General features: G+C 68.1%; 2 protein-coding genes and 1 long non-coding RNA gene across 7 annotated transcripts; 1 reads left to right on the forward strand and 2 right to left on the reverse strand.

Moving 5' to 3' along the window:
- Positions 1-1301: 1301 nt before the first annotated feature.
- On the forward strand, positions 1302-12005 carry SLC38A3 (solute carrier family 38 member 3). 5 transcript variants are annotated; one of them, XM_040568538.1, is made up of 16 exons: positions 1315-1502; positions 5971-6162; positions 6628-6709; positions 6795-6910; positions 7037-7110; positions 7191-7283; positions 7382-7463; positions 8210-8292; positions 8367-8425; positions 8585-8758; positions 8844-8923; positions 9005-9105; positions 9215-9339; positions 10047-10191; positions 10346-10449; positions 10705-12005. In XM_040568538.1, exons 2-16 carry the CDS (start codon positions 6053-6055, stop codon positions 10807-10809), a joined length of 1533 nt encoding a protein of 510 aa, XP_040424472.1. In that variant the 5' UTR covers positions 1315-1502; positions 5971-6052; the 3' UTR covers positions 10810-12005. The 5 variants fall into 5 exon arrangements, with proteins under 5 accessions (XP_040424471.1, XP_040424470.1, XP_040424468.1 ...); XM_040568536.1 differs by having other exon boundaries at positions 1303-1502; positions 7191-7267; positions 7396-7463; positions 10047-10449; XM_040568534.1 differs by having other exon boundaries at positions 1306-1502; positions 10047-10449.
- On the reverse strand, positions 7122-8204 carry LOC121075372. The gene is made up of 3 exons (XR_005822936.1): positions 7688-8204; positions 7396-7446; positions 7122-7267 (listed from the first exon to the last, which is right to left on the reverse strand). It is a non-coding gene; the product is annotated as an uncharacterized LOC121075372 (long non-coding RNA).
- A 287-nt stretch (positions 12006-12292) lies between the features above and the next one.
- LOC121075371 lies at positions 12293-14414 on the reverse strand. The gene is made up of 2 exons (XM_040568539.1): positions 13601-14414; positions 12293-13568 (listed from the first exon to the last, which is right to left on the reverse strand). The coding sequence occupies exons 1-2, from the start codon at positions 13608-13610 to the stop codon at positions 12568-12570; spliced, it is 1011 nt and encodes a 336-aa protein (XP_040424473.1). The 5' UTR covers positions 13611-14414; the 3' UTR covers positions 12293-12567.
- Between the last annotated feature and the right edge of the window lie 97 nt (positions 14415-14511).

Raw genomic sequence — 14511 nt, forward strand, 5'->3', positions numbered from 1 at the left:
CCCCGGACGAGGCTGTGCGCTGCCGCCCGTCCCCGGGGAGCGTGGTGCCACGTGGCCGGCGGGTGCCCGCCCTCGCCGGGGTGGGGAGGGTTAAGCGGATGGAGCACGGCTCTGGGTGCCCTGACCCCCCCGGCGCCGAACCTGGCCGCCTCGCCCCGGCACGCCGGCCAGCGCTGGTTCAGCACTTACGCATGATGCTGTTATTAGAAATTAGTTAATGGATGTCTCCAGCCGAACGAGAGCGGTGGTAACAGGCGCGGGAGCAGGGGGCAGAACCAGCCGTGGCTGTTGGTGCGGTATTTAGCAGCTGCCCCAGTGCACCCAGGCCAGCCGGCGCTGCTGCTGCCCGCTGCGCTGGGGCTGGGCACGTTCTCCTCTCCATGGCCGGACCCCGATGCTCACCGCCAGCCGGAGGAGCCTGCCTGATCTGCTCCATCAGGGTTTACGTATATCATGTATATATGTGTATATGTAACCTGCTTTATGTATATGTACCTGTATATGTAAATCTGCTCCATCAGGGTTTATGTACATCATGTATATATGTAACATAAATACAGCGTCCTAGGGGCGTGTGGGGCTGGGGGGCATGTTTTTGGGGGGGTAGCAAGGTGCCTCGCTGCTGCTGCTGCAAGCCACAAGGTGTTTAAGGAGAAAACCCCCAAAGTGGCCAGCCCATTGGGTACAACGACACAGGGCTGTTCTGCAAGGGGAGAAACATTCATGGAGTCCCCCATCACCACAGCGTGGATCCAGCAGATTTTCCCCCTAAGAAAAACCCCATGGGAACCAGTGGGGCTCAGCATGCCCCAGTGTGGGCAAGCAGGGGGCTGTGCCTCACGTGGCACTCAGGCCCCCCGGCGTGCTAGGGACAGCGGCAGGCTGGCAACCAGGCTCCCTGGGCATCCCTGCAGCACGCGGAATGCTCCTCAGAGAAAAAAAAAAAAAAGAAATCCCCTTTGGGGCTCTTCTGGGGGGCAAACCCCAATATTTTGAGCGTAAAAGGCAGCTGCAGCACGGGTTGGAAAGCTTGAAGGGTCCCGCCCTGCCCCTTTTATCCCCACGGCGGAGGCACCGGCTGCTCTCCTGAGGGGCAGAGGGCTAAAAACGTGTCCTCCTGCCCCTCGGGAGAGAAGCCAGTGCCCAGCCACTCGCCGCTCTCGGACCTTGGGGTGGGGTTGGGGCGGCTGAGCCAGCCCCAGCCGTCGGCGCTGGCCGCTGCGGGGGCCGCGGGTGGCCGTGCCCGGTGGCGGTGGGGCCGGCGGGGCCGGGTGTGCGTGCGCCTCCCCCTCGCCACCGGCCTCCCCAGCGGTTCGCACTGACTCTGCCCCGGCTGCGCAGAGATTGGGAGCCGTGGCACGGGGGGCGGGCCTGGGCTCCCGTTTAATCCCCGCTCCGTCGGGATTAGGGCCGGAGGAGGCTCGGTAATCTGCCGGCGGCTCGGCGCACACCCGGCGCCGTTGGCTGGGCTGGCAGCGAGGCGGCACTGAGGGGACGGGCAGGTAGGTCCCGCGGGACCCGCGGCCCCACGCTCTCCCCTGCTTTCTCCCAGCCTTTGCCGGGGTCGAAGGCTGCAGCGGGTCCCCCCCCCCCCCCGGCCCCCCCCTCCCCTCCCCGTGCCCCCCGCCGCGTCCGTTCGCCCCAGTGCTGGCGCACGTAGCCCCGGCGCCCGCTCACCTTCTCCTCCCCTAACTTCCAAACTTCCTCCGAGCCCCGCTCTCACCGCCAGCTGTTCTGCTGGAGGAGGACGGAGCCGCTCAGTCTTGACCCGAGCTGCTGGCAGGAGCGCGCCCCACGCCGCCCCACGCCGCCCCACGCCGCCCCACGCCGCCCCACGCCGCCCCACGCCGCCCCACGCCATGGCAGCTTGCAGGTGGCAGAGTCGGAGCGCAGGGGCTGTTTGCTTTGCCGTTGCCTTCCTCTTCCCTCTCCAGCTGCTGAAACCCTCCCACAAAGTATAAAAAAATCCTGCGAATGCTCATAAAAAGGCAGAGCCTGCCTTGCCGGAGCTGAAGCCTAACGCTCACCGCCCTCCGTGGCACCACGCTGCCGGGGGGGGGCCGCGCAGCCGCCCCACAAGTCTTGCCCCTGGCTTTGCAGATAACAACCACCCCCGAGCTCCCCGTTTTTCCACTTTAATTTTTAATCAGCTGTGGCAGCCGCATATGTTTGTTACAGCTGGAAAGTGCTGTAGCGGGATCGGGTGTCAGGGCGTCACAGGGGCTCCCGGGCGGTGGGGCCGTGCGTGCCGTGCCGCCAGGCCCGGGTATTTTTAGGGCAGCGCAGCCAGGCGGGAGGCTCACGGCGTTCCCGGGCGTCTTGCGCCAGCCAGGGAGAAACCAGCCGGGGGAAACTGAGGCACCGCGCGGTGGTGGATGCTGCTAGCACCGTGTCCGCCGCAGGGCCGCAGGACAGCCCCGGCTCGGGGGGCCGGGGGGGTCCCTGGGTGCTGCGCCTGGACAGGGGAGGAGACGGGAATTTTCCACTGGCATCTGGATCAGGCCCAAGCAGAGCGGTTGCATCGGCCGGTCCGGCAGCGTGCCGTAACCCCCGGCTGTCACCGCGGGCACAGCGTGGCGCTCCCTGCGGCGCTGCCTGTACCCCCCCACCCAGCCGCGAGCGGCCGGGGTCCGGCAGGGATTCTTGGGCAGTCCGGGGGGGGGGGCATCGGGGTGCTGCCCCCACGGGGAGCCTGGCCGAGGTGCAAAGGTCCCCGCAGCGCCTGGCTGGGCTGCAGCTGCACTCGCACGCTGGGGCCGCGGCCACGGCAAACAAACGGGCCCCGGCAGAGGCTGTTTTCCTTGGCATGGGGGTACTGGGGGGAGGACTGGGATCCCACGGGTTCCTCTGGCTGAGAAAACAGAGGCCCCTGCCCCTGCCCTTCTCGCCGCGTGGGTCCTGGCCACCCCCGCATCCCCCACCGCCACGGGGCTGCTGACGCAGGGCTGGGGCCAGCTGGTTCCCCCCATATCACAGCTCACAGTTCGGGTGCTGAGCTCCTGGTGGCATCCCGCGAAGGCAGGTGTGCTTTAGGGAGTGAGCTCCTGAGAGACATCTTGCTTCCCAGGAGAGAGGTGCGAGAGAAAAGCTAAAATAGTGTTTTCAGGTGTTTTCTGCCCATTTAACCCCTGCGGTGGCACCGTCCTGTCCAGGTGACACCAGCCCCATCACGGGCTTGGCATCCTTGCGCTGCGCCCCCACGCTGTGCCTCAGTTTCCCCGTTGCCTGCCAGAGGGTGGGTGATGTGTGGCAACGTTTGGCTTTGCCGCCCCCTGCTCACGGTGTCCCCGACCCCGGCACATCCACCGCTGTGGGACGGCGCTGGGGCTGGTGACAGCAGCGAGCCTGTCACTTGGCACAGACACGGGGGCTTTGCTAGCTTGGAGAAGGGACCTGGGGCTGCCAGCATGGGGCTGCCGGGAGATGTGGCATTTGCGCACCCTGTCCCCAGCTGCCAGCGGTGACGTTCTGCCGCACTGAGCCCCAGGGCTCACGGTGGTCTCCACCAGAGCTCTCTGGCGAGGGTCTCCAGCAGGGCTGTCCGGGGAGGGTCTCACCTCACACTGCTGTCCCGGCGCCAGCCTGTGGCCCTGGGCGAGGCCGTACTTGCGTAGTCGGGAGGTGGGAGCGCAGCACGCAGCTAAAAGCAGGGCTGGGTGCTAAATTTAGGAAGGCAGGTCAGGGGAAAAACACAGGTCTGCCTTGTGCCGGGCTGCGGGAGGGAGGCCCGGCTGCGGCGCCTGGGGGGGGCTCTGCTCCTGGCCCCGGGGGGCTGGCGGGGCTGGTGGCCGTGCCCTCGCCCCACTGCCGCCGCCTCCCCGAGCCAGGAGCTGTGCTGCGATGCCTTTGGGGCCGACAGGCACAAGGAGGGCTGCGTAGCCCCCAGCCCGTGAGGCGCAACGCCTGGCTGCCCGCGTGCAGGCCGGCAGCTGCGTCGGGCTCGGCGCTAAAGCCGGATTACAGCCGCCACAGTGCCGCATCCCCCGCCCCAACTGGAGCGGATTAGCCGGGATGGGGTCTGGGCACTGCATCCCTGCCTGGGGCAGCGCCTGCATCCGCACAGGGCTTTGGTGGCTTGGGGCACCCCTGCGCTTGGGGCCCAGCACGCGTCACTGGGACGTGAGCGGGATGGCTGGCAGTGTCAGTGCCGTGTCTTCGAGCTCAGTGGCACTGGGAACGGCCCCTAGGCAAGCAACAGCTGAGCCCAGGGGGTTTGGTGGCACTGTGGGTGGCAGCTCTGTGGGCTCTGCTCAGTCCTCCCCCTGCCACCGGTCCCCAGACAGGGCACTGTGCCGCCGAGGCGCCCACCGCCCCGCTGCGGGGAGCTGTGCGAGTCCCCGACCTGGGGGCCACCCCGGGGACATCCATTGCGCCGTTTATTTGCTGTTCTGCAGAACCTTATCGCAAAGCAAATAACACCCACGAGGGGCACGACCGAAGCGTCACGGGTCCCTCGCCCCTTCCCCTGGTGCCACCGGGCAGGGACCAAAGGCCGGTCTGGCCGCCGAGGTGGCAGCGAGCGCTGGCGGGGCCGTGCCAGCTCTGCCGGCGGGAGGAAGCTGGGCGCGACGCTCACCGCATAAGAAACGAGCCCGGCCGTCGCCTGGCCGTGCCGGGAGGTGCTGGGGGAGGCTGGCGTTCCCCGGGCCGCAGCCGTGGCCCTGCAGGAGGAGGGGGCTGCGGAGGGGAGAGCGGGGGGCTTGGGGACCTCGCGGCCTGGCACCGGCACCAGCGAGGGACGTGTCCGTGGCGGTGGGAAGGCGCGGAGCTAACGGCAGCGCTGGGACGTGCTGGCAGCCCCGTCCGTGCCTGGATGCGGCCCAAGCTGAGGCCCAGTGGAGGGGATAAATCATCGCCCAGCGGCCGCCTGCGGTTCACTCTCTTCCCCCGCATGGCTCGGCCTTGCCGGTCTGGGGCTGGAGGACGTGGCCCCCGCTGTGCCTCAGTTTCTCCACGTGGGCAGGTGCCACAAAAGGGGGGGGGAGGAGGGCGGACGTGTGCCCCCACCCCACGGCTTAGCCTCGCCGACCCCCTGAGGGCTGCCTGTTGCTGTGAGCCACCGCATGGCCTGGGGTGACCCTGCCAGGGCTTCTCATCCCCCTGGCAGTGGGAATAGGGCGAGAGCCGTGGGGGCTCGGGGGTGCTGGAGACCTTCCCCAGTGCAGCCAGCGGGGCTGCTATCCCCGCTATCCCCCCCCATCCTGGGGTCTCAGCAGTGGGCAGAGACACAGAGAGAGCCACCTGGTCCCCTGGGCCACCGTGGGACCCCAAGTGCTGGGTCAGGACCGCAGGGATGGCTTCAGCCCCCGCTCCCCATGGGGACCTGCAGCCCCGGGCTGATGGAGCAGCTGCATCCTCCCGGGGCTGGGACCGCGCTGCATGCCCCGGGGCCGGTGACACCTCCCGTCTCGGTGGGGCTCCGGCATGGAAACCCTTGGGTGGCAGGGACAGCGGGGGGTGGCGGTAGTGGTGGCAGGGGACGGTGTGGGGCAGCGGGGCCGTGCCCCGGCTGCCAGCCTGCCCCAGAAAGCGGCCCTGTGCCGTTTCCCAGCGGGGCGGGGAGGGCTGGGCTTGCACAGAGGCGGCTTTGTGCCGCTTGCCAAGGCGTCCCCGCTCGGCAGTCCGGCCGCCATCCCCTGCCAAGGACTCGTCTCACAGCCCCGCGCTTTCCTGCTCCGCTTGCCAGCCCTGACGTGCCCCTGAGCCCCCCTGCCGCAGCGCCCGGCAGTGGTGGCAGCGGGGGGTCCCCGAGCTCCCTGCCTCGTCCCACGCCGCCTCCCCCGAACCACCAGTGCTGGGAGGGGAAACTGAGGCTGGGAGCCAAGCCCTGCTGGGGAGGCTGGGCCACCTGAGCCGGGAGGTCCCAGTCACCGCGGGGATGTGCTGGGGTGCCCGTCCCTGCCCAGCCACCCGTGCTGGTGCCGCCTTGCCGCCCTGCTGACGTGGCCCCCGCGGGGACCCCGCCGCCAGGCCCTGCAGCTCCCACCCGGAGCCGGACCCCGCGTCTCGCCCAGCCTCGAGGAGCCCCGCGGTCACATCCCTGCCACCCGCCATGGAGGCCCCGGAGCTGCCTGTGCAGGCAGAGATGGTGGAGTTGGTGCCCAACGGGAAGCACGCGGCCGTGCTCAGCACCACCGCCCTCCCCTCGCTGGCGGGTGACAGGTAGGGCTCTGGGGACAGGCGGCTTCCTCGGCCGGGGCTGGGCACCTCCATCCGCTCCTGGGTGCCTGCGGCCTGGCCCTGCTTGGGGCTTGGGGCTCTGGGGGTCCTGGGGGCTCAGGGAGATTGGGGGGCTTGGCGCACTGGGCGTGCAGGGTGTGCAGGGAGCTCGAGGGGACTCGGGGCTCTGGGGACTTGGGGTTTTTGGGGTGCTTGGGGCTGCTCATGGGACTTGGGGGGGCTCAGGACGCTCGGTGCTGTTAGGGGGCTGGTGGGGCTCAGGGCATGTTGGGGGCTTGGGTCTCTCGTGGGGCTCAGAGCACTTGGGGTGCACAGGGGGCTCAGGGGTGGGGGGGAGCTGCCCCGGCCCCAGCCTTGGCCCCTGTGCCCTGGTGCTGCTGGGGGGGCCGTGGCGTCCCCGTCTCTGCTTGGCCTCCCGCTTCCCCCGCTCCTCCCTCCGGCACCCAGGTTTGATGAGAACCAGTGCAGCGCGGAGATGGAGGAGTTCCTGCCCCACGGCGCTGAGAAGAAGCAGACGCACTTCACCGACGTGAGTGGTGGCACGGGCCCCCCCTAGACCCCCCCGGCAGCATCCCGCCTGTGTGACCGTCCCCCCTTGTGTCTCGTGTGTGCAGTTTGAAGGCAAGACGTCGTTTGGGATGTCGGTCTTCAACCTGAGCAACGCCATCATGGGCAGCGGCATCCTGGGGCTGGCGTACGCCATGGCCAACACCGGCATCGTCCTCTTCCTGTGAGTGGTGCCGGGCACCCAGGGGGTCCCTGGGTTCGGGTGATGGGAGGACTGGTGTCACCAGAAGCACGGTGGCCAGCGCTGGTGCCGGGGGGCCGGCCTGTTGACCATGCTGTCCCCCCGCAGCTTCCTCCTGACGGCTGTGGCCCTGCTCTCCAGCTACTCCATCCACCTCCTGCTGAAGTCCTCGGGCATCGTGGGTGAGCGCCGGGACCCCAGCAGCCGGTGGGGCTGTGCCCGGGTCCCCCCTCAGCCCTCACTGCATCCCCTCTCCCCACAGGCATCCGTGCCTATGAGCAGTTGGGCTACCGAGCCTTCGGCACGCCGGGCAAGCTGGCTGCGGCCATCGCCATAACGCTGCAGAACATCGGAGGTGAGGACGGGGCAGCGGGGGGCCCTCTGCGGGGTGGGGACACGGGGACAGGGGGCACCAGGCAGCCCCCGCCACATTGTCCTCACTCTGCCCCACAGCTATGTCCAGCTACCTGTACATCGTCAAGTCCGAGGTGCCCCTCGTCATCCAGACCTTCCTCAACCTGGAGGAGAAGACCGCGTGAGTGTCCCCGACCCCGCTGCGGCTCCAGCCACGTCCCCCCTGCATCCCCGCCCGGCAGGCGCCCTGGATTCCTCTCCAGCTGTGCAGCCCCTGGAGGGATTTAGTGGCGTTAAGCCACTGCTATTTTTGATCGCTGTCAGTGCTGAATAAGCCCCTGGGTGGGATTAGACCGGGTTGAACTTCCAATCCCCGCTCCTTGCCCCCCAGTGGGATCAGCCCACCTGTTCCTCCTCCCGGGGGATGCCAGCTTGAGGGTCTCCAAGGAGACCCGGGGAACCCCAGGGGTGCCAGGACTGCAGTCTCCACGTGAGCACAGAGGTCTCTGTGGCCTCAGGGGATGCGAGCATCCCCGGGGACACCACCATCCCCGAGGACACCAGCATCCTTGTGGACACCAGCATCCCTGAGGACACCAGCCATGGGGTCCAGAGAACCCAACTTTGGGGTTCCCGTGCTGATGCAGAGGTCTCCATGGATGCCAGCCTCAGTGATCCCCGGAGATGCCATCTCAAGTGTCCCCAGGGACGCCAGCACAGAAGTCTCCATGGCCTCAAGGGATGCCAACATCCCTGGGGACACCAGTTCAAAGGTCCAGGGATGTCAGTCCAGGGGTCCCTGGTGCTGCCAGCTCAGGGCCCCCCGCAGAAGGCAGACAGGTCCCCCGAAGCTCATGTCCCCCCCCCCCGCATCAGGTGAGGCTTGTTCCCCAGCTGAGCGGGGCTGTGAGCAGCCTCTGCTTCCAGGGACTGGTACCTGAACGGGAACTACCTGGTGATCCTGGTCTCCGTCACCATCATCCTGCCCCTGGCCCTCATGAAGCAGCTGGGTAAGTTGGGGCCGGGGGGGGCACAGGGGGCTGGGGGCGGCCCTGTGCCCACCACTGCTCTCCTGTCCCCCCAGGCTACCTCGGCTACGCCAGCGGCTTCTCCCTCAGCTGCATGGTCTTCTTCCTCATCTCGGTGAGCAAGGGACGTCGCTCTGCCACGCGGCACCGAGCACCCCTCCGGCGGCTGGGCCCCGCCATCCCGCTTTTTGCCTGGTTTTGTTTGTGCAAGCCTGGGCAGCTGACACGGTGCCCCCCTCCCCCCCCCCCCCCCCTCCTCCCCCAACCCTCTCAGGTCATCTACAAGAAGTTTCAGATCCCCTGCCCTCTCCCTGAGCAAGGGGGGAACGGCACGGGCGGCCTCAACTACACGGAAGCCAGTGGCAGTGGGCACTGGGATGGCTCCGCGGGCCTGCAGCCCCCCGAACCGGGCGCCTGCACCCCCAGCTTCTTCACCCTCAACTCTCAGGTAGGGCTTTGGGGGCTGCGGCGGGGGGCACCCGGCCCGGGGCAGGCTGCCTGTGCCCTGCGCTCAGCCTCCCCCCGCCTCGCAGACGGCCTACACCATCCCCATCATGGCCTTCGCCTTCGTGTGCCACCCCGAGGTGCTGCCCATCTACACGGAGCTGAAGGAGTGAGTGTGGGCGGGGCGGGCGGGGTGCCCGGGGGGTGCCAGCTGCCCCCGGGGGGCTGCGCTGACACCCACCTCCCGCAGCCCCTCCAAGAAGAAGATGCAGTGCATCTCCAACATCTCCATCGCCGTCATGTACCTCATGTACTTCCTGGCCGCCCTCTTTGGCTACCTCACGTTCTACGGTGAGCCCCGGGCAGGCCGGGGACGGCGGTGCCGTGACGCCCCGGGGATGTCCCTGGGCTGGATGTCCCGGTGGTGCCGGCGCTGACCCCGCGTCCGCGGTGCCCCCAGGGCGCGTGGAGTCGGAGCTGCTGCACACCTACAGCAGGGTGGACCCCTTCGACGTGCTGATCCTCTGCGTGCGGGTGGCCGTGCTGACGGCCGTCACGCTCACCGTCCCCATCGTCCTCTTCCCGGTGAGGGGCCCCTTGGGGACGCCAGGCTGCCCCCACGGCCAACCTCCGGCCTCAGCTCCGAGCGCTGCGAGGAGAAACTGAGGCAGCGATGGGGACAGGGAGTGGGGGGGGGCGTGGGGACAGGGCTGGGCAGCAGTGGGACTGTGGGGGTGGGAGGGGATGGGACGGGACAAGATGGGAGGGGATGGGTTGGGATGGGTTGGGATGGGATGGGATAGGACAGGACTGGATGGGATGGGATGGTTTGGGAGCAGATGGGATGGGGATGGGAGGGGAGGGGATGGGTTGGGGAGGGGATGGATTGATGGGAGGGGACAGGATGGGATGGGATGGGAGTGGATGGAATGGGATGGGGTGGGTGGGATGGGAAGGGAGGGAAGGGGAGGGGAGCGGATGGGATGGGGATGGGGATGGGGATGGGATGGGGACGGGATGGGATGGGGACTGGATGGATTGATGGGATGGGATGGGGATGGGGTGGGGTGGGATGGGGATGGGATGGATTGATGGGATGGGACGGGATGGGAGGGGACGGGATGGGATGGGAATGGGATGGGGTGGGTGGGATGGGATGGGATGGCAGCGTATGGTTTGGGAGTGTATGGGATGGGTGCATATGGGAAGGGAGCATATGGGAGGGGATGGGATGGGGTGACCCCTGGCTCCACGTATGGAGCGTGACCTCCCCTCCCTGTGCCCATCCCCAGGTGCGCCGGGCCATCCAGCAGATGCTATTCCACGGCAAGAACTTCAGCTGGATCCGCCACGTCGCCATCGCTGTGGTCCTGCTGACCTTCATCAACCTCCTGGTCATTTTTGCCCCCTCTATCCTTGGCATCTTTGGCATGATCGGTGAGCAGCAGCGCTGGCACCCGGCCCGCCCACGTGCCCCCCGCCAGCAGCCCCCAGCCCTGTCCCTGTCACCCCGGGCTGCTCCCCAGGGCAGGGCAGGACCTGGCCAGGGCTGCAGGGCTCACCCTGCCCGCTCTGTTGCCGTCTGCCGCAGGTGCCACCTCTGCCCCCTGCCTCATCTTCATCTTCCCGGCCATCTTTTACATCCGCATCATGCCCAAGGACAAGGAGCCCCTGCGCTCCACCCCCAAAATCCTGGTAAGCCCTGGGCCCCCACCCCTGGGTGGTGCTGGGGGAGGACGAGTATGGGGACAGGGTCAGCCCTTGCGCCTCAGGGATGCGCCAAGCTGCCATCCCCTGCAGGGTGACACCAGGGGCATGAGGACGGAGGAGACGTGGCTGAGGTCTCCTGAGTCTTCACTGGGGTGGGGACCCTCTGGCCGCCCTCCTGGCTCTGCCTGGGGCGGTGGGTGGTGGTGGGCAGCCCCCATCCTCTGCTCTGTCCCCTTGCAGGCAGCCTGCTTTGCCCTCCTCGGGGTGCTCTTCATGATCATGAGCCTGAGCTTCATCATCATCGATTGGGCCACGGGGGGGGGCAGGAGTGGCGGCAGCCACTAGCCACCCTGGCTGCCCACCCTGACCCCCCCAACCCTGCCAGGACCCCCCCGGGGCCCCCACCTTCGCCTCCTGCCCTTGCCCTTGGCTGGGGATGGGGGCACGAGACACGGCCAGCATAGGGGACCCCAGCCCGTGCCCGCACCTCCCTGCTCTGCGCCTCAGTTTCCCCATCTGTGAAACGGGGAGAACAGCGCTTCCCTACCTCACCAGGGGACGGAGGGGTCAGGGGCCAGCCCGGCTCGTGGGCAGCCTCTTGTCCTCCGCTGGCACCAGAGCCCTGACGGCAGTGTCTGCGGGGCTGGTGGCCAGCCCTTGGCAGTGCCCGAGCCACCCGCCCTGCCCCCTGCTGTCCCCGTCCCCTGAGAGCCAGCTCCCCTTCGCCCCCCGTGGCACCCGGCACGCCGTGGCTGGCGGTGCCCAGCTCCTGAGCTCGCCGGGGGATGGCTGGCTCCTGTCAGCCCAGGTACCCAGGGACTGTCCCTGTCACTTTGGGAAGGTGACACACACCGGGGGTGGCTGCCGCTGGCGTCTGTAGGTGCTGTGGCTTGGCCACGGGTAGCCGCCACGCTGGGGCCATTTTGCCGCGCCCCGGGGCAGTGCTAGCACCCTGAGCCCCCCCGGGGTGCTGGCCGGGGTGCACGGGGCAGTGTGGCTTGGGGACGGCTCGGTGGGTGGGGGGGAAGCTTTGGAGCTGCTCTCCTGCACGCATCCCCTGATGCCAGGGTGATGGGCACCGCCCAGCCTGCGCCCTTCTCCTGCCACCGGCCCATCCGTCCGTCCGTCCGTCTGTCTGTCCGTCCGTGCCATTGGGATCGCCCAGCCATGCCGAGGTGCAGGGATGTCTCCCTCCGCGGTGGGCAGTGGGGACATAGGCGGGCAGAGAGTGAGGCTGGGGGCTCGCCAAGTAAATAAGAGACGTATTTTTTTACGGGGGTGGTGGAGGCTGGGATGCTTTTTATAAATACTGTATATAAGAGTAGATCTTTTTTAACGTGTTGTGTGGCTCTCGGTAGCTCTGTGCCGTGTACGGGATCGGGGTGGCTGGCAGGGCACCAGCCCCAGCACCCCTGCCCCTGCCCACCATGCCGGGCTGCCCGGGGACGGCGCTTTTAAATTATAAGCGGGGGTTAGCGCTGTGCTGGAGGAGTGCGACCGAGGAAACCCGTGCGAGTAACAATAAAGAGTAAAAGAAGGTGTGAGACGTGCCGGGGTGGCTGCGGCGGGAGGGGAGCTGCTGGCTGCGGGGGCGCGCACGGGGGGACATGGGGACAGCGGGGCCGTGGGGACGCGGGGACAGCAGGGACGCGGGGACAGCAGGGACGCGGGGACAGCGGGGACAGCGGGGCCGTGGGGACGCGGGGACAGCGCCAAGCTCCACGGGCGCACGGCGGCGCTGCGCCCACGCCGACGGCCGCGGCCGGCCGGGCTCATGCGCGGAGCTCCGCGGGCGCCGTGGGGCGCTGCCGCCCTGCCCACGCGGGGCGTGGGGCTGGAGCACGGCGTGGGCGATCTCCGGCTGCCCTCGGGACGCCGCGGGGACCCCCTCAGCCCTGCCCTGCCAGCGCCCGGCCGGGACCCGGCCCCCTCCCCGCGGCTGCCCCGTGGGTCCCCCTCTCACGGGAGGCGCGGGTCCTGGCAGCCCGTGGGGCTGGCACAGCGTGGACCTCCCACGCGGGAGGCTGTTTTCCCAGAACAATCCCCTAGGAAAGCCCTCGATGACAACTGGAAGCAAATCCGGATCCCTGACACCAAAGAACCTCACCAGTGGCTGCAGCTGGGAGCCACGGGGGTGCCGCAGGGTGGCCGGGGGGGGGGGGGGGGGCAGATCCCTGCGCGATGTGTGTGGGGACACGCCTTCCCCCCAGCGACAACGGGGGGGCTAATCTTGTGGGTGCTTGGTTCTGGGAAATGAGGGTCCCCGTGGGGAGAGCTCAGCCTGGAACCAGTGCTCCCCGCAAGCTGGGGGCACTGGCAGTGGCACGTCAGGAGTGTGACCTCCCGTCCCGAGCCACGCGGGACCCTGAGCAGCAGTGGCCGTCCTGCAGTGTGGCACATGGGTCCCCAGGTGCTGAGCTCCACAGCCCGTGACGGGAATAGTAGGTCCCCAAGCTCGATGTTGCCACCCGGTGCCACCCAGTCCACTCTGAAGGCTGCCTTGGGACACAGGGACACGCACTGCCGGCCCCAGGGCTGTCCCCACCTCCCTGTGCCCAAAGCACCCCAGCCCCCAGGTGGCCTAAAATGCAGCGCCCAGGCTCTGCCTCCTGCCCCACACCCCCAGCTCCCCCCCCCTTGGGATGCAGGCTGGCCCCACATCGCATCTCCCAAGGGAGCTGCAGGGACATCACAGGATACACAGTCCTCAGTAGCGTCTGCAGGGCCTGGGGAAGAGTTCCTAAACAGGGACAGCACCCAAAGGCTGAGCACCTTTGCACTCATTCTGCTCCCACACATTGCATAGCACCCCTGGGCAAAGCAGCATAGCGCATGGCACCATGAGGACATGGCACCCCCAGGGCAAAGACTGGCCCCATGCAGAGCACCCATGGGACATGGCAAGAGCCAAGCTGGGGCCAGGGCAGGAGGCCCCAGGTCACTCCATGCCCCCTGCACATCCACCAAGGACACACCGTGCCCCGTGCATGTCTGTTCTGGGGCACAACAAGGCACAGCGCACATCCGTACTGGGGAATGCAATGTCCCCATGCACAGCTGTCCCAGGCACACCATGGCCACGTGCACATCTGTCCCGGGCACACCATATGCCCGAGCACATCTGTCCCAGGCACACCATGGTGCATCACACATCCGTGCAGGTGCAAAACACGGATCGATGCACAATGTCCTGGGGCAAATCGCGCCTCAAGTCACATCTGTCCTGGGCACAAAATGCCCATGTGACAGTGATCCTGTGCACCTCTGTCCTGAGCCATACACGGCCTGTCCTCAGGAGCACGGTGGCCCACTGCATGTGTCTCCTGGGGAAGCGACTTCCCCACACACCTCCGTCCTGTGCACCCCACAGCGCTGCGTTCGTTTGTCTGGGGGCACCTCACTGCCCTGTGCATCGCTGTCCCAGGGAACACCATTGCCACACGCACGCCTGTTCTAGGGCGCACCGTGGCCCCCTGCACACCTGCTAAGGGGCACCCCGTGACACCCCCCGTGTCCTGAGGCACATCGCAGCCCGCATACGTCTGTCACGGACACTTCGTGGCCCCCTGCACGACTGTGCTGGGGCACACTATGGAACAACGAGCAACGTCCTGGGGCACACCAGGGCCCTTTACACGGCTGTCCTGGGGCACACCACAGCACCGTGCACCTCCGCTTGTGCGCACATGAAGGGTGGTGCGATGCACGACCGTGCCGGAGCGCGCCGCGGCCCGACGCACATCTGTCCCAGGGCACAGCATCGCCCCGAGCCCCTCTGCGCTGCGCGGGCCCCACGCGGCTCCTTCCTTGGGCACGGGATGGCCCCATAAAGCCTGGGATGGGGCACGCTGGGGAGCAACCCACGGGTGTCCGATGGCCCTGGGCACGTCTGGGCTGGGCGCCCCACGGCCCCGCACCCCACGGCCCCACTGCCCCCACCCCACGGCCCCGCACCCCGCACCCCACGGCCCCGCTCCGCACCCTCCCACTCCCGCCCCTTCCCGCGCCCATTGCCCCGCCCCTTCCCCGTGGCCACACCCTTCCCTC

The sequence above is a fragment of the Cygnus olor genome, chromosome 10 (genome assembly GCF_009769625.2).
Source record: "Cygnus olor isolate bCygOlo1 chromosome 10, bCygOlo1.pri.v2, whole genome shotgun sequence".
Taxonomy (NCBI): Eukaryota; Metazoa; Chordata; class Aves; order Anseriformes; family Anatidae; genus Cygnus; species Cygnus olor.

Excerpts from the sequence above, each read along its gene's own strand:
- SLC38A3 (XM_040568534.1), top strand. The coding sequence starts at position 6,053 with ATGGAGGCCCCGGAGCTGCCTGTGCAGGCAGAGATGGTGGAGTTGGTG. Across the intron at positions 7,284-7,381 it reads AACGCTGCAGAACATCGGAG|CTATGTCCAGCTACCTGTAC; the intron begins GTGAGGACGGGG and ends TCTGCCCCACAG. Across the intron at positions 9,106-9,214 it reads TGGCTACCTCACGTTCTACG|GGCGCGTGGAGTCGGAGCTG; the intron begins GTGAGCCCCGGG and ends CGGTGCCCCCAG.